Raw genomic sequence first — 23,935 nt, forward strand, 5'->3', positions numbered from 1 at the left:
AAGAGGTCATTAAAAAGACAGAAGAGAAAGAAAAGACCTAAATGGATGTCAGAAGAGACTCTAAAACTTTCTCTTGAATGTCAAGCAGCTAAAGCAAAAGAAAAAAATAATGAAGCAAAAGAGCTGAAAAGAAGATTTCAAAGGGCAGCTTGAGAAGACAAAATAAAGTATTACCATGACATGTGCAAAGAGCTGGAGATAGAAAACCAAAAGGGAAGAACACACTCAGCATTTCTCACACTGAAAGAATTGAAGAAAAATTCAAGTTTCAAGTTGCAATACTAAAGGATTCTATGGGGAAAATATTAAACAATGCAGGAAGCACCAAAAGAGGATGGAATGAATACACAGTCACTATACCCAAATGAATTGGGTGATGTTCAACCATTTCAGGAGGTAACACATAATCAGGAACCCATGGTACTGAAGAAAGAATTCCAAGCTGAACTGAAGGCATCGGAGAAAAACAAAGCCCTGGGAATTGACAGAATGCCAACTGAGATGTTTCAACAAACAGATGCAGCCCTGGAAGTGCTGACTCATCTATGCCAAGAAATTTGGAAGACAGCTACCTGGCCAACTGACTGGAAGAGATCTATATTTATGCCTATTCCCAAGAAAGGTGATCCAATGCAGAAATTATCGAACAATATCATTAATATCACATGTGAGCAAAAGTTTGCTGAAGGTCATTCAAAAAAGAGGCTGCAGCAGTATATCAACAGGGAACTGCCAGAAATTCAGGCTGGATTCAGAAGAGGACGTGGAACCAGGGATATCATTGCTGATGTCAGATAGATCCTGGCTGAAAACAGAGAACACCAGAAAAATGATTACCTGTGTTTTATTGACTATGCTAAAGCTTTCGGCTGTGTGGGTCATAACAAATTATGGATAACATTGCAGAGAATGGGAACTCTGGAACACTTAATTGTGCTCATGAGGAATCTGTACATAGATCAAGAGGCAATCGTTTGAACAGAACAAGGGGATACTGCATGGCTTTAAGTCAGGCAATCTGCTGCAGGGTTGTATCCTTTCACCATACCTATTCAATCTGTATGCTGAGCAAATAATCGAAGAAGCTGGACTATATGAAGACCGGGGCATCAGGATTGGAGGAAGACTCTGCCTTATGCAGATGACACAACCTTGCTTGCTGATAGTGAAGAGGACTTGAGGCACTTACTGATGAGGATCAAAGACCACAACCTTCAGTATGGATTTACACCCCAACATAAAGAAAACATAAATTCTCGTGACTGGACCAATAAGCAGCATCATGATAAATGGAGAAAAAACTGAGGTTGTCAAGGATTTCATTTTACTTGGCTCAACAATCAGTACCCACGGAAGTAGCAATCAAGAAATTAAAAGATGCATTGCACTGGGAAAATTGCCTGCAAAAGACCTCTTTAAAGTGTTAAAAAGCAAAGATGTCACATTGAGAACTAAGGTGCGTCTGACCCAAGCCATGGTGTTTTCAATCACCTCATACGCGTGTGAAGGCTGGACAATTAATAAAGAAGACCAAAGAAGAATTGACGCCATTGAATTGTGGTACTGGCAAAGACTATTGAATATACCTGGACTGCCAAAAGAACAAACATATCTTTATTGGAAGAAATATAACCAGAACGCTCCTTAGAAGCAAGGATGGCAAGACTACATCTCACATACTTCGGACATGTTACCAGGAGGGATCAGTCTCTGGAGAAGGACATCATGCTTGTTAAAGTAGAGGATCAGTGAAAAACAGGAAGGCCCTCAACGAGGTGACTGACACAGTGACTGCAACAATGGGCTTGGGCATAGCAAGAATTGTGAGGATGGTGCAGGTCTGGGCAGTGTTTCATCCTGTTGTGCATAGGGTCGCTATGAGTCAGAACCAACCGATGGCACCTAAAAAAACATTAGCATACACAATCAAGAATCTGAATTCTTTCATGACTTCATTCTATATGTACATCTGATGTTTACAAGTTGACCTTTATATGGTGGGAATACTTATTACTTTATAAATTTTAAGGTTTGTCTGAAAGAACTTTCTTACAGTCTAAGTATTTTTGAAGTAGTAATATTAATTTTCACTACCATATCTGAGTATTATTCATGTATTACACACACACACAAACACACTATATTCTGTTTCACAGAATCCTAGGATTTCCTAAACTCGAAAGACTTTTGAAACTAAATTTCCACTTTCCTGATTTTACTGAAAGCGAAACTGAATTCCAGACTGCTAAGTCATTGATTTGACTGGCAATTTAGATACCAAATCTGCAATGCTCATGAATCTGTGGTTTCCAAAATGCTTTGCTAATATTATTGACATGATGATATAAAAGACTTGTGTATATTATTTAATTTTAATTGATGGGAAAATAGAAGAAAGAAGCCTAAATCAAATGATATTGAGTCACGGAATTGGGTGCTCTCCTATGACAAGCAAACACAACTCTTTGGTCAACAAGAATCCACACGCCTGTTTTTAATGACTTCTATCTTATTTGACCACACAAAAACTGCTTCTACATCTACATATTGTAGTTACAGGAGAACTCTGACCTACAGACCTCTAATGTGGCTTCCAATCAGTTATCCACTTGGGGGATAGAGAAGTAAGGCTCACAGTACAAGTTTATATGCCTAGAACACTTGTTCTCCATCTTCCACTCAGAGGTGTGTGTGGATTGAGGGTCTTCACAGCATTTGCCAAGGTTCAGGGGTAAAACAGGAGCCCAACCTTATGTCCACGGCATTTTGTTTCCATCCTCCTTATTCTTCCTTTTTGCTCCAAAGGACAGAAATCACGCTTTTCCCTTCTAAACTCAAATTTACAGACTCTCAACAAAGTTAAACCACATGAGCTGTCTTTCACTCCAGGGGAAGCTTTGTCATGAATACTGATTAACTAAAAGGGCACTTCTGCCATCTGGCTGGCAGATGAAAGGTAAAGATCAATACTTCATCCTTCAGCTTCGAGCATCAGAAAAAAAAGCTGGGGGGCGGTGGAGGAAGGGAGGAAGGATTGTTTACCTTATCGAGATGGTTGTAGAAATCAATGTTTGCTGCACATAGGTACCTCCCAAGCAGAGTGGCGTGGGTGGTGAATATTGTGGCAATAGGAAGTTTCCGGGCTCGGGAAAGAATCAGTCCAATTCCGGCCTGCCATTCATGGAACTGGGCAATGACGTGTTTACCATCCGCGTGATCTGTCACCTACGTCAGGAAAAATTTTTTTTTTTTTTTTTTTTAGAAAAGTTGTTGGTAATGCTTGACCTTGCTCATTTCCCAAAGCATAAGAAAAGCTATAATGCCATACATTTTAGTACAATTTAAAGGGATCTAAATATAAAAACTCGACAGCAGTGTGTTGGTTTGGGTAAATATAAAACAGGCAGATTTAACAAGGGGAAAATGTTTTATAGAATTCAGGGTCATGTTCACAAAGCCCAGATATGCCTTAATTCTCTCTTCTAGTGAAGAATCAGATTTATTTCTATATCCACCAATGGGCTTCACAGAGCAAATGCTCAGTAGGCACTCAAGAAATATTTGTTGAGTAGATAATGAATTGTCAACAATAATACACTTGAAGATACCACTTAACTGCCAAATCAATAGGTTCTACCTGCATCCAAGCTTTTTTTAAGTGAACAATAAATGTCTTTATGTTTTATGTCAGTCTTAGTTGGGTTGTCTGTTCTTTATATTCAAAAGCATTCCAAAACCAATAACACATTATTATTTTAAGGACATAACTGAAGTAGGGACAAAGAGATTAATAACTTGCTAGCAATTTAATAACACATTGAAGTCCCACATCTAATTCCACTAGACCAAATCAGGCTGGCCACCAGTCTCTCCACCTTAAAGTTATCTTGTTTCACCCTTACAAAAAATTAATGTTCCCACTTCACCCCCCTTTTGAGTTGTCAGTTTCCTTAACATTGACAAGTAGCACTGATAATGTAAAACACCTGAATTCAAGAAGCCTGAAAGAATAATTGGGAAGTTTGAAGGGCTAACACAGGACAATGGTTCTCAAACTTTACCCTGCATCAGAATCATCTGGAAGGCTTGGTAGACACTGGTATCTGTGATCCCATCTTCAGATAATTGTTCTGGGCTCTGGGCTGGGGACAAGAATTTGCATTTACGACAAGTTCCCAGGTGATGCTGATGCTGCGGGCCAGGAAAACCACTCTGAGAACTAATGACTTACTGAATTACTCTAAGAACCTACTCTTCAAAGAGTTCCCCACAGCTATTAATAGTTAAACAGAACCAGAGCAGCAAAGAGATAGCAGCAGAAACAGGGGCAGAAACAGAGATTTCCCAGTAGCCCCGGATTTTTTCAGCATCTCTAGTCACCCTTGAAACCAAAGGAAATCTCAACTTCAGAAACTATTCTTATTCTCTCCCCTTATTTCTCTTAACAGAAAGGATGACAGCAAACACACACACCCTGCCTGGTGGTCGGCCTCACCCTTGGGAGAGTGAGTCAATAAGGCAAGGTACAGAGGAAAAGCTGTTTCCGCCAACTGGTGCTAAAATGAAGGTGCCCTGGTGACGCAGTGGTTAAAGTGATCAACTGCTAACCATAAGGTCGGTGGTTCAAACCCACCGACCTACCAGCCGCTCCGTGGAAGATGTGACAGTTTGCTTCTGTAAAGATTTATAGCCTTGGAAACCTTGTAAGGGGGTGTCATGAATTGAATTATGTTCCCCCCAAAATGTGTGTATCAATTTTGCTGGGCAATGATTCCCAGCATTCTGTAGTTGTCCTCCATTTTGTGATTGTAATTTTATGTTAAAGATGATTAGGGCGGGATTATAACAACCTTATTAATGTCCCTGATTGAGTGTAACAGGAATTTCCCTGGGGTGTGGCCTGTACCACCATTTATCTAACAAGAGATAAAAGGAAAGGGAAGCAAGCAAAGAGTTGGGGACCTCTTACCACCAAGAAAGCAGTGCCAGGAGGAGAGCAGGTCTTTTGGACCTGGGGCTCCTGCTTGGAGAAGCTCCCAGTCCAGGGGAAGATTGATGACAGGGACCTTCCTCCAGAGCTGACGGAATAGCCGTCCTCTGGAGCTGATGCCCTGAATTTGGATTTCTAGCCTACTAGACTGTGAGAAAACAAATTTCTGTTTGTTAAAGCCATCCACTTGTGGTATTCCTGTTATAGCAGCACTAGATAACCAAGACAGGTGGCTATGAGTCAGAACCAATACAACGGCACCTAACAACAATGAAATGAGATTGCATATCTGTCATTAGGCCAGACTTTGCCAGCATCCCCACTGCTCTACTGTCACCAGCTACAAGGCACCAGGTCTGTCCATATTCCCCTTCACTACAAGGCAGTTGTTTATGGCCATCGAAATTTGATTTTGTCAGTAAGATGATTGGTCAAGGGGAACACACCCGCAATACACAGTTCTGTGATTTATCCTTAGACCACACCTGTACTTTGTTAGGGGTGCTCCTTCTGCCCATCTGATTTGTAGGCTAGGTACAAACATCTTGAGGTAATGGTTCTAATGAAATCCTACTATCATGCGTTGAGGAGGTAAGAAAGTGTAGGCTTGGCTCATTTAACAATTCCTGATGCTTTTGTTAGGATGCTGAATATTTTCAGATTACTTTAAAATGTTATTAGGACAATGAGTAATGGCATTGTCTCAAAATTTTCCTGATCTAAAGATCATAGAGGAGATTACTAGGCATTGAATGGAGTTATGCTGCTCTTCTGTTTATGACTATACCGTAAACTGTACCTCTTTTAAGAACCAGGCAGTTAAAGATCCGAATATCAGCATGTCATTGGCTTCTCGGTCATGATAAGGGATGCCAACACTACATGCTTCCCAAAGGTCACCCTTCCACCTGTCCAGATTCCAAGCTGAAGAGCCGATGTCAAAGAGCACCACGTAAGGACTCCCTTCTATCAGCCATCTTCCAAAATGCACCTGCCATAAACAGTATACAGAGTCATGTTGCCATACCAAGTAACACAAGTGAGGAAAATGTATTTGTAATTAGGGGTATAAACTATATTTAGAACTCAACAGCAGATAAACATGCTACATAGAAAGCGTTAATGATAGTCCAAATCATCTGATGTTTGAGAGTGAAGATAGAATAGGCCTGCATCCATTCATGTAGATTGACCAAGTTCTTGCTCTACATTAAGTTGGATCATTTAAAAACAAAGTATCTAGATCTTGTAACCTCTGTCCTTCTGTTCCTCATTACTCTCCTGTGACCTGGATATAAGATTTAATATTATGGTCTCTGCTTTTATGATTGAGTCATAGGATGAAATGCTCTGTATGTTTACCAATCTGTCAGTGGATATATGAAATACATGAAATGGCAGCCTCTGGCATAGAATAATAATGCTTACTAATATTTATCTCATGTTAGGCCTACATGAAATATAATGTATATAAAACCAAAAAACCAAACCAAGCTCATTGCTGTCCAGCCAGTTCCAACTCATAGCAACCTTACAGGACAAACTAGAACTGCCCCACAGAGTTCCCAAGGAGTGGCCGGTGAATTTAAACTGTCGACCTTTTGGTTAGCAGCTGAGCTCTTAACCACTATGCTACAAGGGCTCCATAATGTATATAAAGCACCAAATTATTTTGCTTGCTATATAGAAGATAAGGAGCCCTGGTGCTTCAGTGGTTAAAGTGCTCCACTGCTGACCGAAAGGCTCAAATGCACCAGCTGCTCTGCAGAAGAAAGATGTGGCAGTTGGCTTCCATAAAAACTACTGTCTCAGAAACCCTGTGGGGCAGTTCTACTCTGTTCTACAGGGTCACTGAGTCAAAATCGATTCAACTTGATGGCAATGGGTTTGGTTTTTGGTTTTTATGTAGAAGATGGTGCTCTGGTGGCTCAGTGGTTAAGAGCTTGGCTGCTTACCAAAAGGTCAGCAGTTCGAATCCATGAGCTACTCCTTGGAAAGCCTATGGGGCAGTTCTACTCTGTCCTGTAGGGTCACTATGAGTTGAAATTGACTTAATGGCAATGGGTTTGCATATATAGAAGATACTCAACATAAGAAGGAAAGAAAGAAAATCATCAGGAAAGACTAATAGTTAGAATAGGACATCATGCTTGGTAAAACAGAGGGTGAGCTAAAAAGAGGGAAACCTCAAAGCGATGTCCATGAATTCAACCATTAATTAAATCTTTCTCACAGTTACTTCCACCTTGCCACCTAACCCAATTACACAAATGCTGAAATAAACCAACACAGGATCTCCAGCTATTCAACTTCCTGCACTTTTATTCAGATTGCTCATTGTTACTGGAAAGTCACAGAGCCATGTATATTTGTACCACTAAAAATTCTTGACTATACCTCAAAGATGTCCAGACACTCTTTTATATATTCCTGAACACTTTTTTTTAGAACTTCATCTTTCAAATCCTCTTATTTTAACATATGCCTTCTCCATCTCATCCAGTAAACAATTGCTGTCGAGTTTATTCCAACTCATGGTAATCCCACATATGTCAGGCTAGAGCTGTACTCCATAGCACATAGGGTTTTCAATGGCTGACTTCTCAGAGGTAGATCACCAGGCCTTTTTTTGAAGAGACCTCTGGGTGAATTTGAGCCTACAACCTTTTGGTTAGCAACCAAGTGTTTTAACTGGTTGCACCACCCGGGGACTCCCCTCATTCTTATAAAACGACCTAAATTCCTACTTCAGTAAGATCATCCAAACCTTTTGGTGAGACTATTCTAAACTCCTTATCTATTTGCACTCATCCTTTACTTCCCGTTTGATTGAAAGGGGTAAAGAATGATCCTTTCAACAGTGCTTTGAATCTTGTTCGTTCCTCCATTCTCAGAGATATTCTGTCTTCAATCATCCATTTCTTTTGAATTTTCAAACTCTCCTTTTTAGGACCCTACCAGATCTGTCTTTTTAGCATGTAAACTTACTTAGATCTCACCCTTATTTAAAAAAAAATAACAGTAACGAGCCTCAAAACTCATAACTTTCCAACTACTGTGTTATCTTTCCCCTTGGTAGAAAAATCTCACAGACACAACTTCTGTATCGTTTTTCTCATCTCTCATTCACTTCTCAACCTACTGCAATCAGATTTAACCTCTTCTCTGAAATTGTACTTAGCGAGGTCACCAATGACCTGAATATTGCCAAACCCAGTTGACCCTGGTTCAGTCCTTTGTTGACTTAATCCCTCCTTCATACTTGAAACTCTCTCCTTCCATGAGTTAACATCATTATATGGAACTGACTCTATAACTAGTTTGGTTTATTCCTATTGAGGCTATAACAAATCACCACAAACTTTGTGGCTTAAAATAACCCAAGTTTATTATCTTAAAAGGTTTGGAGATCAGAAGTCTGAAATGGGTTGTTTGGAGATCAGAAGTCTGAAATGGGTTATACGGGCTAAAATCAAGGTGTTGGAAGAGCTGTATTCCTTCTGTAGACTCTAGGGAAGAACATGTTTCCTTCCTTTTTCCAGCTTCCAGTGGCCTCATCTTATGGCACCTTCCTCCACCTTCAAAGTGCATCACTCCACTCCAGCCTCTGCTTCTGTTGCTACATCTCCTCTCTGACTCTCACTCTACTACCTCCTTCTTATAAGGGACCTCTTGAATAATCTGGGATAATCTCCAGCTCATAATCCTTAGTTTAATCACATCTTCCAAGTCCCCTTTTCCAAAGAAAACAACAGATTCACAGCTTCCCGAGATTAGAAGTTGAACATCCTTGATTCTACATTGCTACCTTTGCTTCTGCGTTTGCAGTCTCAGACTTCTTTTAGTGTAGATACTCTAGCATGTTGGCATTCTCCAAGGTTTGCCCAAAACTTCTGCTCTTAGTCTATAATCTCCCACTAAATAATTTTATCATCCTTCATGATTCCAATAAAATTTAGATGCATGTGACTTCCCGAAGTATATCTGTACCCTGTACCTTCTGCTGAGCTCCAAACTCATTCTTCTACTAGACATTTTCCCTTGGTTTTCACAAGGTGCCTCAAATGTTATCCCTTTAAAATCAAATTCATCATTTTTCTCACAAGTCTGCTTCTCCACCTTAGTAGGGTCAATGGTCTTCTCTTGTGAGTTTATGTAAATTTCAGGCTCTTTTCCCACAACAGTTTACTAAGGGTTGCCCAGAGAAGTATCGATGGGTATCCTTTACCTGGCATCCGTGATTGTTCATTGTGTCCACTGCTCTTCGAACAGTCTCATTTACAGGTTCACACTGTTCCACCTGAGTCTTCATATTATTCTCAAAATATGGACCTATCAGGAAATAATTTTCTCCCCATTCATCTGCTGTTGTCTTAGCCTTTGTCTGAATCACAGTATAGATGCCACCAACTGTTAAAAAAGAAAAGTTTCCATTAACGTTCAGGTTAATAAGTCATTCTATTTATTTTAAATGATGAAGGGATATAAATGTGGTCCCATCTTTAAGCTAACATTTAGGGTTCCCCTAGCACAAATGTTTATTTAGCTTTCTAAAAGAATAATATTAAACATGTTTTTAAGGGACACTAACAAATGGTTCATATTTGGTCCGATTCAATACATAATTTTAAACCCCTTCTGGTTGCATGTCATAGAGCAGCAGGTTAGTAGCAGCGGAGAAGTACAAATATTTCTAGGAAATCTGGAGATACGATCAGGATAAAGCAGTATGTGGCTTAAAGCTCCATTCACATTGCAGTGTCAAAGTTGGGACAAATAGCTATTTTCATGACATATGCCCTCAGCAGCAGTAGTCACTCTTCACCCCATTTACAGTGGTCCAAGAAAGGGCTAGGGAATGTCCAAGTAACAGAAGCTACTGAAATTGTGAGCAAGCCTCCCTAGCCAAACGGTTACCCCCCCCAACTAAGGGGGGTAACAAAAATCAAGGGACATTTGGACAACGGAAAGGAGTTGATAGATTTTGAGTGGAGATGCTTGGCACAAGACTGATACCAAATGCAATGATGAAAGTACAAATTTTCATACTCACGTGGTGATATGGACTGCGTTGTATCCCCTAGAAGATATGTTAACTCCTAAACCCTGTACCAGGAGCCCTGGTGGTGCCGTGGTTAAAACACTCAGCCGCTACCTGAAAGGTCTGTGGTTTGAACCCACCAGCCATTCAATGAGGGAAAGATGTGGCAGTCTGCTTCTGTAAAGATTTACAGCCTTGGAAACCCTATGGGGCAGTTCTACTCTGTGCTATACAGTTGCTGTGAGTCACAATCAGCTCAATGGCAGTGGGTTTGGTTTGAGTTTGGTAACTTCTGTACCTGTGAATCTGACCCTGTTTAGAACTAGAGTGTTTCTTTTGTTATGTTGATGAGTTCATGCTGGAGTAGGGTGGGTCTAAATGTAATCCTGTCTGAGTGGTGTTTTATAAAAAAAAGGAAAACAGACAAGGATAGCCACAGACTGTGGGGAGACATGGTGAAGATCCATTTACAAGTGAAGGAATGCTAAGAAACTGTTGGGATTGCCAGAAGCTGAAAGAAACAAGGAATGATCTAGAGCTGAGGAAGAGTTATCCCCATACTGAGGAAGCCCTGAATTCAGACTTCTAGCCTCCAAAAGGAGCTCTGGTGGTGCAAAGGTTAAGTGTCCAACTGCTAACTAAAATGTTGGCTGTTTGAACCCACCCAGCAGCTCTGTGGAAGAAAAGACCAGGTGATCTGCTATTGCTGTGTTAGGTGCCTTCAAGGTGGTTCCAACTCATACCAAACCAAACCCAGTGCAGTCGAGTCAGTTCCGACTCATAGGGACCCTATAAGACAGAGTATAACTGCCCCACAGAGTTTCCAAGGAGTGCCTGGTGGATTTGAACTGCCATCCTCTTGGTTAGCAGCCATAGCACTTAACCACTAGCCCACCAGGGTTTCCGAAACCCTATATACCACAGAACGAAATGCTGCCTGGTCCTGCACCATCCTTACAACTGTTGCTATATTTGATCTCGCTTTTGTAGCCACTGTCAATCAATCTCATTGAGGGTCTTCCTCTCTTTCTATGACCTTCTACTTTTTAGCAAGCATGATGTCCTTCTCCAGAGACTGGTCTCTCCTGATAACATGTCCAAAGTATGTAAGACAAAGCCTGGCCATACGTGCCTCTAAGGAGCATTCCGGTGTACTTCGTCCAAGACAGATTTGTTCGTTCTTCTGGCATTTCATGGTGTATTCAATATTCTTAGGCAACACCATAATTCAAAAGCAAGGTCTTCCTTCTTCATTGTCCAGCTTTCACATGCAGATGAGGTGAGTAAAGATACTATGGCTTGAGTTAGGTGCACCTTAGTCCTCAAAGTAACATCTTTGCTTTTTAACACTTGAAAGAGGTCTTTTGTAGCAGATTTGCCCGATGCAATATGATGTTTGATCTCTTGGCTGCTGCTTCCATGGGTGTAGATTGTGAATCCAAGTAAAATGAAACCCTTGACAACTTCAGTCTTTTCTGTTTATCATGATGTTGCTTATTGGTCTAGTTGTGAGCATTTTTGTTTTCTTTGTATTGAGGTGTAATCCATACTGAAGGCTGTAGTATTTGATCTTCATCAATAAGTGCTTCAAGTCCTCTTCACTTTCAGAAAGCTATAAAGATTACAGCCTAGAAAACCCTAATACAGATATTGGCACCAACTTTTGACTCAATTCCGTTACTTGAATGCTGAAAAAGAAGTTTTCTTCTCACTTTGCATTACTGTTTTTTTTTTTTCATATATGAAGTATTCCAATTCCTCAGGATATAGGATGTAATAACTACTGTAGCTCTTACATTTCTTATTTCTATAATTTAGACTTTAAATAAGAAATAGTCACAATCAATGACCAAAAGGTAGAATTTTATCTTCAAATTTTTCTTCAAACCTAAGTCACTTAAAATATACTTTTTGGAATATTGCCTTTTGAGAAGTGAGACATAAAAGGCAAATGTTGATACTACTGTATGATACTAACCCTCCCCAGTGCTGTCGAGTAGGTTCTGACGCATAGCGACCCTATAGGACAGAGTAGAACTGCCCCATAGAGTTTCTATAAGGTTCATTAATTTAGGAAAGAGTCACCCTAAGACCTACAAAAGCTAAAGTAACAGTATCAGTATTATATGAAATCAGGTTAAGTATGAGCCTACATAAACTAATTGTCCTTGACAACTTCATCTTTAAGAAAAGACTTTTTTATTCTTTCTAAAAGAAATTTAAACAGTCGCTTAAGCAATATATGATAATAAGGACACTGTCAGTCAGAGGTCAGATGGCCAGAGAAGAGGTCAGCATGGAACACATGAAGAGGACCTACAAAGCCTACGAGTAGAGGCTTCCAGGTCAGACCAGGACAGATGTGATTCACGTAACCTTCAACCATGACTCCATGTCTACAGAAATAGATGTGAACATCAAGTACAACTAAGTGTTTCCCCAAATTCCAGAAAATGTTATGACTTGTTCCAAACTATTTGTTGAGGAAGAACAAATCTAGAGAAACAGTTTGCAAAGGTAACTAAAAAGAGGAAATTTTCTTTAAAGTGTGAAAGTCATATCTTCACATCATATTTAAATATATATAAGCTTTATTCAAAATCAATGAGTCCATTAAAATGTAAAACATTTAAATAATTGTTCCTCTTCTGTAGATTATTTCCTTCATTTTCATCTCATCAGAGGGAATATGTTATCGCCTTCTGATGGCACACTTTTTTTTCATTTAAAAAAATTTTTTTTCCTTTTTTAATTTAATTTTGTTGTTGTTGAGAACATACACATCAAAACATACACCAGTTCAACAGTTTCTACACACAGAATTCAATGACATTGATTATATTCTTCTAGTTGTGCAACCACTCTCACCCTCCTTTTTCTGAGTTGTTCCTCTCCCATTAACACAAACTCGCTGCTCCCTCAGGTTCCTATCTAATCTTTCGAGTTGCTGTTGTCAATTTGAGTCTGTACAGATAGTTCTTAAAAGAGCGTAATGCTAAAACCAGACATTTTTTCCAGTTATACTAACCAATTGTTGGATTTTAACAAGGCTTCAGGGGATATTTTTGGTTTAAGGTTTAAAGATTATCTTGGGGCAATAGTTTCAGGGGATCATGCAGCCTCTATGGGTCCAGTAAGTCTGGAGTTCATGAGAATTTGAAATTATCTTATGCATTTTCTCCCTTTTGATCAGGATTTTGCTATAGAACCCTTGATCAAAACATTCAGTAATGGTAGCTGGGCACCATCCAGTTCTCCTGGTCTCATGGCAAAGGTGACAGTTGTTTACAGAGGCAATTAGCCACACATTCCATATCCTCCTTCTATTCCTGACTCCCCTTTCTCTTGTTCCAATTGAATAGAGACCAGTTGTTCTGATGGCACATATTTATTAAGTGCCTTGCTCCCATTTTTATTCTTGAAAACTCTTATTTGCATTTTTGTGTCTTGCTCAGAGATCTTAGAACTTCCTTGTTTGTTAGATTATGTGTTTCAAATTTAAATGAACTACAGTGAATGCAAACATGTTTTTATTTGCTAATGGACATAACAGGGAAGAAAAATTCTTTATTTGAAAAACAAATATTTATATTTGGGAATTGAAATGCAATGATAAACATAGCTAATTAATTTACTACTTTTTTTTTCCCCCCTAGGTAAGACCTTCAGACTTGATATGGATCATCCCTAACAGTAACAATGAATAGCCTTAGCGTGTTTATAAATACAATGGCTAAGCTCTTTCAGTGTATTAGGAATTAAAACCCCAAATTAGAAAATAAAAGCTCCATATTGACTGAGGCCTGACACTAAATGAATGTTATTATTTTTCCTCCCAGACTCCTCCCTTTACAGGTTTCCTGTGGGGAGGTCTCTTGCTGCTATTTCATATGCTCAAACAACATTTAAGCCTCTCCCCCCCGCCCCCATCTTTGCCATATTCACATGCTAACGAATTTTCCTTGGTTTGGGGCCTTCTTATTTGCCACCTCTCAACCCAAACTTAGCATGCTAGAGTATAGGTGAGTACCACGGCATAGAGATAGTTTCAAATTTGGAGTATAAACAAAAAGTGGTTTAACAACACATATTTCTTAATGAATTATTGTTTTGCCACAGTATAGGTCATTGAATTTGAACTTCCCTGTCATTTTCAAACATGTACTCTGCACTTTATTGATCTATATTTTTCCTGAAACAACATGGGAGCTGTCTTTACTGTGAGGACAAAGTATCAGGCCTTTCATAAAAAAGAAAAGATGAGCTATCATGAAAAAATATCAGTGAGGCCATTAACACCCTAAGTTTTGATCCAGAAACACTGCTGATATTTTTAAAATTAGGACTCCAAAGTGCATAATATAGACAACAGGCAAAATAAGGCATTGCATATATAAAAAATTGGGAAAATCATTTATTATTTTTAAATGCCTAAAAGTTACAGAATTTGGAAGTCATCCGACTGCTTCAGTATGCATGGCTACTAAGCTATCCCTCTGGTTCCAAGACACAGTGGCAGAAGCAGGGGTAGTCATTCTCCCAGTCAGAAAATCATTTGGTGAGGCAGCAGGTCTGGTAGGGAAGAAGTGTTATCAGTGACGATGGTCAATAAATGTTTGTGCTTCCAGCATTTTCCTGGGCCTGTGCTTCAACTGAAAGCAGCTGCGGTCTCTGGCCATTGAAGATGATACTCCACTTAGCCCAAGACTGCACCCACCCGCCACTCTGATTCTTCCCACAATGGCAGCTCGAAATGTTTTCTGCAGGAGGGGCTTAGGCATGGCAATCTGGATGAAAAGGAAGTCTTGAAGCTGTGTGTGCAGCAAGCATAGCTTTTACATAGATTGTGTGCTTCACGTGGCGTGGTTTGGGGTGCCATTGACAGGGCCACTATATACCCGTACCAGGCAAAGAAACCTCAACCACTAATTACTGTATCTGTGGTCCACTTAAGGCTCAGCTGGTTATTGAAAGATAGGCGGCTGAAACCCACCCAGCGGCCCTGAGGGAGAAAGTCCTGGAGATCTGCTCCCATAAAGATTACAGCCAAGAAAACCCTGTGGGGTAGCTCTACTCTTTCACATGGGGCCACTATGAGTCAGAATTGACGTGATGGCATCTAACAACAGCACGGCCACTCATGGGTTGAAGTAACCCTTATCAATGTCTTTGTTTCCCTCTTTCTTCTTACACGTTAAAAAAATGTATAGCATGGTATTACACAAAGTGAAAGCTAGTATGATAATAACTGACCCAACTCCCTCATTTTATGAAGAAATAAAAAGCTAACACCTGCAGTGTTTATTAAATGTTAGGCACTATACTAAGTAATTTAAAATTGGAGTTTCTTTTAATTTTTATAGCACCGTTACAGGTAGATATTATTATTATCTTTACATTATTGAGGAGCTCTGGTGGCACAGTAGTTAAGAGTTCAGGCTGTTAACCAAAGGGTTGGCAGTTCAAATCCACCAGCCACTCCTTGGAAACCCTATGGGGAAGTTCTACTCTGTTCTGTAGGGTGGCTATGAGTCAAAATCAACTCCACGGCAATGAGTTTGGGGTTTTGGTTTTACATTATTGATGGGGAAACTGAGGCACAGAGAGGCTATATGATGGGCCCAACATCATACAAGTAGTGGTGGTACTGGGATTCCAACCCACGCAGTCTGAGTCCAGAGCCTACAGGCTATAGATAGCATAGTTGTCAGTCATTGTATGGAACAGCACATTGATGGATGTTTGCAAGTGGTGGATGGGAAGGAAGGAGGAAGAAAATGAGTAGTATCACAAAAAAAAAAAAAACAACATCATTTAGTCTTGGGGAGGGTAGAATCCTTTTGATTCTGCTCTAGGGAAACCAACTGCAAAGCGATAGAGGAAATAGTTCTTTTTTATTTTGGTTTTAGGTACCAGATGCCATGGAGTCAATTCCAGCTTATGGTGACGTGATGTACATCAGAGTAGAGCTATGCTCCACAGGGTTTTCAAAGCCTATTTTTTTTGGAAGTAGATTGCCAGGTCTTTCATCCAAGGTACCTCTCAGTGGACTTGAACTGCCAAACTTTCAGCTAGCAGCAATGGAAATGTGTAAAATATATCAAATGAGGAAGTCACAATTAAATTATTCAATGTTAATTCTCAGGCCTCAAAATAACCTTTTTCAGTTGTTCATATTAACCTTGAATTTTATTACTTTTATTCATTCATCCTTTATTTTTAGGAAATTATTTTAACCATTTGATTTCTTTTCTCAGTTTATAATTCCTGTGTATGCATAGCATCAAAGAGAAGAATTACTTTGATTTTTCTTAACAGGAGCAAGTATTATGCATTCGAAACAGCTTCTAAGTTACAACTTTAAGTCTAAGCTCATCTTGAATTTTTAGAAACATTACCAAATATTTTATATAATCATTAATAACATACAGAGTTAAAGTTTCTAATTGGTCTTCATCCTATACTGTTTTTTTCTTAAAATAAAGCACTCGATTATGCTTTTTGCTTAACTTTTTATTCCTGTTTTATCATAACATGGGTTCAAAATTTAATTGTAAATTCACATTCCCTGGCAACAACTACCACTTTCAATTTTCTCTCTGTTCAACATACACTGATGTCCAAGTCTTTGTTGCCTGCCGTAATCTAAACTTACTTTCAAGCAGTTGTTTGAATACTTTTGCTACTCACTCATAATTCACTATCACTTGAGAGTCACCTGTGAAATCCTAAACTACATTCTTCAGAAATTCACCAAACAGAACCTTCAGGAATAGTACAAACCTTTATTGGCCACTTCCCAAGCAACTTCAAAGAGCAGTAAATCCTCCACAGGAAGTTCTTCAACTTCCCACCGAGGAAGCCCGCTCACGGATGTCACAGATAGAGATCTGCCCCGGAGCATTCTCCTTCCACTCCTCTGAAATGGTCTGATTCCCTGTTTCAATTAACTGTAGTCCCAGGAGAGGTGTGTGTAGACACCTGACGTTCAAAGAACTGGTAGGTACCAGGTTTTGGTAACTTCGCTCGTAGGAATGACCAGCAGGGTGAAATCTCATTTGTTTCCCAGAGAACTCCTGGTTGAAGGAGGAATCCCCAGCTTCCTGAACTCTTTATGGGCAGACCCAGGGAGGACAGTATGTCTAATCACCTGTCCGCCCAAACAACCCAGAGCAATCACATGTAATATTCTCCAGTTCAGGGTTTAGGCAAGCACCTCCTCGACTGGTGGAACCTGCATAGGCCAAGCAGGATACAAGTTCGGCCCTTTGTCCTTTGGGCCAAACTACTAGACTCACATAGTCATGCTTATTTCATCATTTTCAAAGGGATCCAATATTAGCAATTCCTCTCATGAAGTTTGCAGACAATTTAAGATTAGTGTATGTAGAACTGACTGGAACCTATTTCTGTGCTTTGAATTTCTTTAGATTTCCTAAGTGTTCTTCTTTTAATTCCTAGTTTTAAAGTTTTTTTTTTTTAAGCTCTGTTTATTTTTACCCACATTTACACATTGAATTTTGATAATAGGCACAGATCTTAGTTCTTCTTTCTTAGTTACTTTTTGAAAAATGTTCCCTATGAAAAAGTACAAAACCCAGTGTGACTTTGGGTATAGCAAGAAAGAATGTACTTGTGACCAGTGAAGGATCGTCAGTCTGTAATTTTAAAGGAGTAAAAAGAAATTAATTTGGGTCGTGTTTATACATTTTACCTCAAATATTATCTAATTTATAAGGAATAATTCGATGTATGTAAAAAATGTTCAAATATGGTAAGAATATTGCAAAGAAGATTAAGTTCTGAAATATGACCAGGATCACATCGTCTGCTGATAAAGGACCATATATTTGCCTTTCCATGTGTCTGTCTGTAAGTATGTGTGTGTTAATTTATTTATACATACATATATACCCTACATTGTTCCTAAAGGGAGTAAAAACATCAGCAAATATACTTAATTCTGAGTCATCTTATTTTACAGATTTAGCCTAAAATCAATATTTTTACGTAAGTATTTCACATAGCAGTAGAATTGAAGCTCACACAGCATCTTTCACAATATAATTGTAAGCAGAATTTTCATAGAGTAATATGCTAACAGCAACTACTTTAAAACTTTTTCTTACATTTTTAGCCATTTTCTATATAGTCGGCCTTCTTGACTTAAGCCTGTTTTAATGGCTCAGAATAGGTAAAATCATATTTCTTTCTGCGATACTAATAAATCTATGTGAATCAAATAGATTAAACATATCCTCCATAATGAAGCTACACATTTGATTGCTATCTTTAGCTACAAAATACACTTAAGTACATGGTTTATTATTCATTCAAGTTAGGAGAAAAAAGTTACACGGCTAATCAAGAAAACACAGCACCAAAAGCACGGAAGTAAAAACACAAGCCCAAATTAATAAAATGACTGTCTCCTTTACAGAATGATTGCTGGTGTTGACATAACCTCTGTGGGTTCTGCAAATACAAAATCCAATAAAACTGAGCAGAGAGACTTGTTGACAAGACATGGGAATGGGATGACAGGGTGATGACAGAGATTCAGGTTTGTGGGATCTAGTCTCAGCTTCTGTGAAATTGGTTCTTCCAGGGTTGAACAAACCCCAGGATAGCTGATTCACATTTTATCCAAATTAAACCATAAACCAAAAACCAAACCTGCTGCCATCAAGTTGATTCTGATTCACAGTACGTGCCAGGTACCTATGCTCCTTTCTAGTGTAGACAAGAGATTGCTTGTGAGGTAAAGCAGTCATGGGTTCAAGTCCACCCTGCCACTTACCTCAAGACAATTTCTTGACTCACTTTTGGTTTTCTTATTAAAATGGTCATGAAATAGTGTATATAAGGGACTTAACATTGTGTCTGGCACTATACAGACCACTTAGGAATTACCAGCCTTATTTATGAAACACACAGTGGTCAATTAAACACTTCCTCAAATAGCAGTGGTTACCATCAGAGAGAAAGGGGATTAAAGGGAGTCTTACTTTTCTCTAATTTTTTTGAATATTGTACAACTTGCATACATTGTCTGTTCAAATAATAAAGTACACAAAATATTTTCAGGGAAATGAGCTTAGATCAATGAGAATATTTCATAATTTACTACACGAAAATAAGTAATTTGCAAAGTGTATAATTTAGTCCATTTTGTAAAAATGTATATATAAACTTCTACTCATGTCATTGTTGTTAGGTGCCATTGAGTTGGTTCTGACTCACGGCGACACTATGCACAACAGAACAAAACACTGCCCGGTCCTGAGCCATACTTAAAATCGTTGTTATACTTGAGCTCATTGTTGCAGCCACTGTGTCAATCCACCTTGTTGAGGGTCTTCCTCTTTTCCACTGACCCTGTACTCTGCCAAGCATGATGTCCTTCTCCAGGGACTGATCCTTCCTGGCAACATGTCCAAAGTACCTAAGATGCAGTCTCTCCATCTTAGTTCTAAGCAGCATTCTGGTTGTACCTCTTCTAAGACAGATTTGTTCTTTCTTTTGGCAGTCCATGGTATAGTCAATATTCTTCGCCAACACCACAATTCAAAGGCACCAATTCTTCTTCAGTCTTCTTTATTCATTGTCTAACTTTCACATGCATACGATAGGATTGAAAATACCATGGCTTGGGTCAGACACACCTTAGTCTTCAAGGTGGCATCTTTGCTCTTCAACACTTTAAAGAGGTCCTTTGCAGCAGATTTGCCCAATGCAATGCAGCTTTTGATTTCTTGGCTGCTGTTTCTATGGCTGTTGATTGTGGATCCAAGTAAAATGAAATCCTTGACAACTTCAATCTTTTCTCCATCTATCATGATGTTGCTCATTGGTCCAGTTGTGAGGATTTATGTTTTCTTTATGTTGAGGTGCAATCCATACTGAAGGCTGTGGTCTCTGATCTTCATTAGGAAGTGCTTCAAGTCCTCTTCATTTTCAGCAAGGAACATTGTGTCATCTACATAACACAGGTTGTTAATGAGTCTTCCTCCAATCCTGATGCCCCGTTCTTCTTCATATAGTCCAGCTTCTCATATTATTTGCTCAGCATACAGATTGAATAGGTATGGTGAAAGAATACAACCCCGACGCACACCTTTCCTGACTTGAAACCAATCAGTATCCCCTTGTTCTGTCTGAAAAACTGCCTCTTGATCTATGTAAAGGTTTCTCACGAGCACAATTAAGTGTTCTGGAATTCTCATTCTTTGCAAAGTTATCCATAATTTGTTATGATCCACACAGTTGAATGCCTTTGCATAGTCAATAAACCACAGATAAACATCCTTCTGGTATTCTCTGCTTTCAGCCAGGATCCATCTGACATCAGCAATGATATCCCTGGTTTTCTTTGAGTGGTATGATTACAATTCATCTTTATGGGGCCTCTTTTATTTACTTATATTCTACAAATTTTCCACAATAAACATGTGTATGCGTATGTACATTATACAAAGTTTTCAAACAATGTATAAATTAAAAGTTTCAAACATTTAATCAGATCACTTCATTGTTTCACACATTTCCACCCCATTACTTTGCTGTTTTGAAATTCCTGGTCCTTGGTTCTCACTTGGGCTTTTTGCCTCAACACCTGCACCCTCAACAACACCTCATCTCCTCATGACCCTTCATAGTAGATTCATGTAACTATTTTGATCCTGTTATTCTCGGCAAGAGGACACCATTTCCCAATTCTTTGCTTTGTAGCGGTGGATACCATTCTCCAGATTGCTCCACGTGCCAAGACAGGTGAAACAAAGGGAATCATATGGAATATGTCCCTGAGGTAAATCTTTATCCATGTTATCAGGGTGAATACCTTTCTTTCAGGTATATGTGTAAAGAAAGGCAATTATTTATGCAGTAAGATCTGGAGGAGGATCAAGAAAGTTCTCTGCTTCCCATAACCCTGAACACTTTCCTCTAAGATTTGTGGTAGGAGCACAAACTGAGGAGCCAGGAGCAGGAAGAGAAGAGTCACCCACACAGAAAAGGAGGCGGGGTGTTCTCTGAGATGGGACAAGGACTCTCAAAAGTCCCTGATCCTTACTTTTACACCCACGCCAACATTTATCAGTCAACGAAAAGAGATGAGAGTGCACTCAGGGAGAAAAAAAAAAGAAAACTCGTACATGATTAGGCACCTTTGTAAGTACTCCAGCAGAGGTCACTATATTCATTTAGAAAACCACACATCTGCTTTGACATTTGTGAATCTTCATGAAAACTTGAGAACTCCCAAGGCTCGATTAGATGATACTTGCATACCCAGAACGATTCAGTTAATGTGTTTATTGAGTACCTATTATGCGCTAGGCATTATTCTAGGTTCTGAAGATATTTTCAGTTACGAGTAGGCAGATCTCTGTCCTCAAGAGGGAAGATACATATTAATCATAAACAAACAAATTACATCAACTCGGTTAAGTTTCTGAAAAAGAAAAATAGTGCAAAATGGTAGAGAGTGCCACTGGACAGAAACTGTGCTTTAGTGGGGGGAGGTCAAGGATGACCTGTCTGAGGAAATGATATGTAAGTGATATGTTCTGTTGTTTGTTTCAAGAAATCTATCTAACAAAGTGCACTGCAGGTAGGTGAGTGTGTGTGGGGTGGGGGAGGGTGGAATATATACTTCAGCATATGGGTGTCTTAATGATTAAGATTAATGATGAAGAGAGTGGGTTTGAATCTCGGGGTTGCCTTTTTTTAAATATGTGATTTTAGACAAGTCATTTAAATAAGCCAGTATCTCACCAAACATGTGTATAGCTGCCTAGTTAAAACCAAAAGTGAATGGAAAAAATGAATGAATGATGAATAAATGAATAACAAAGGTAAGGCTGCTATCTGTGCAATCTATAGGGCATGTTTACATTATTATGGTAAACAAAAACAAAAAAGGTTTATTTAAACATTTTTAAATAGAGATAATATAGAAACTTTAGCTTTTCTAGCAAAATCAAAAGTTTGATTCAAGAACGAAGGCAAATTTAAATAGTGCTAACTTTCTAGATGACAACAAATTGGCTTTCCCATTTATCTTGGGAGCATGGTTTCCCGGCTGGAGAACATATTTCCCAGCTTTCTTGAGACCAGGTGCAACTAATTTTTCACCAAAAGAATGCGTATAAAATTGATTTTTGTCCTAGACTTCAGTTTCCTTGAAAATTCCTTAACTCATGAAAAATTTTTCTTCTTGAAAACGTATCACATAACATCACAATAAACTAAAATGAGGTTCTTGTGTAAGAGGCAGCATATCCGTGGGGCTGGACCAGTCGGAAAAGATAAACGAGCTGCAGTGCAAGCAGACACCTCTCAGGTACATTCAGGAAATGAGTCATCAGCATCTGAATGTGACGCAGTCTCTTCTACTATAGCCAAGAAGAGTTAAAGTCAAATGTAATCCCTTCTCTATTGGACAATTAGCCTCGCAGTTCTTACCTTCAGGAAAAAAAATGGGCAAATACACCTAGAAGCTAGGCTAGAGACATGCAACTAAAAACTGATGTTGTAAGTCCTTAAGTCCTAGGCCAAAATAACTTCCAAGTCGAAGTTCAAAGATACTCTTTGTTCTAAATGCACTTATTGTTTTGGCTTTGCTACTGATTAAAGTTAGGTCTTGATTCAGGAATAGAACATTCAGTTTTCACATTATTTGTGGAAAAAGAGAAAAAGACCTTGAAAGTAGTTTTAACATACATCCTCTCAAACAGTATAAATCTTTATTAAAATTTTAAATAGATAACTACATAAGAGAAAAAAACTACATTTTGAAACTTGATAAATTCTACCAATAATAAGGAATAGGTCTTTAAGTTTTTATGGCCTGTTGTTGTAACACCTGGCATAGTTCACACCACTAGAGTTTTGGGGACATGATGGGACACGCGTGTCAGTCTGTGGGCACGTATAGGAAATTTAGAATTTTATCTTAATTGCATAGAATATTAGAAACTCACCTCTACCAAACTACATTATTTAAAATAAACTGTTCTGTCTCCTTCTGGGGGTGGTAAAACAGTTTATAGTATAACAGGAAGGGAATGTTACTATCTGTTCTAAATACCTGTTTCTTTCTCTTTTGATCTCCCCACCTCCACTCCAAGGGCTTCAGGAGATTGGAATGACTAGACTTTTACTCTTGTCAGCAGTGGTAATTATTTGCCAGAATGAAGTTTTTGAAAACCGTCTTCATGGAGAACTAATCTCCATAAATCTGACTGAGAAGTCAGGTAGAAATGGGACCAATCCTTCCCTGGTACAATTTGTTTCTTCTCTAGAGTCAATGCATCACACAGAAATTGGAATTGTTACAGCTAAATTCTAGGAGGAATACTGTTTATCTGGTCTCCTAACTCTGGACAGCAGAAACTTGAGTGCAATTCAGCAATTGAGCATCATTTGCCCAGCTGAGACCTTTAACACACAGCAATATCTGGAGGGCTTCACTAAGCATTCCATTTCATTTTTGACGTTTCCAATTTTCCTACATTCATTCTTTGTACATTCCAGGTTCCGATTATTAATGGATGTTTGCAGCTGTTTCTTCTCATTTTGAGTCGTGCCACATCAGCAAATGAAGGTCCCGAAAGCTTTACTCCAACCACATCATTAAGGTCGACTCTACCTTGAGGAGGCAGCTCTTCCCCAGTCATGTTTTGAGTGCCTTCCAACCTGGGGGGCTCATCTTCCAGCACTGTATCAGACAATGTTCTGCTGCTATTCATAAGGTTTTCACTGGCTAATACTTTTCAGAAGTAGACTGCTGGGTCCTTCTTCCCAGTCTGTCTTAGTCTGGAAGCTCAGCTGAAACCTTCCCTCCATGGGTTACCCTGCTGGTATCTGAATACCAGCGGCATAGTTTCCTGCATCACAGC

The 23,935-nt window shown here is 39.1% G+C and overlaps 1 protein-coding gene across 1 annotated transcript in view; it reads right to left on the reverse strand.

The window, feature by feature from the left end:
• GYS2 (glycogen synthase 2) overlaps positions 1–16,935 on the reverse strand; it is a 51,484-nt gene extending 34,549 nt beyond the window's left edge. The window contains exons 1-4 of the mRNA XM_049881513.1: positions 16,815–16,935; positions 9,219–9,400; positions 5,790–5,981; positions 3,043–3,225 (exon numbers count right to left, since the gene is read on the reverse strand). Coding sequence (XP_049737470.1) covers positions 3,043–3,225; positions 5,790–5,981; positions 9,219–9,400; positions 16,815–16,935 — 678 coding nt within the window. The remainder of the gene's footprint in view (positions 1–3,042; positions 3,226–5,789; positions 5,982–9,218; positions 9,401–16,814) is intronic.
• Between the last annotated feature and the right edge of the window lie 7,000 nt (positions 16,936–23,935).

The sequence above is a fragment of the Elephas maximus genome, chromosome 4 (assembly GCF_024166365.1).
Source record: "Elephas maximus indicus isolate mEleMax1 chromosome 4, mEleMax1 primary haplotype, whole genome shotgun sequence".
Classification (NCBI taxonomy): domain Eukaryota; kingdom Metazoa; phylum Chordata; class Mammalia; order Proboscidea; family Elephantidae; genus Elephas; species Elephas maximus.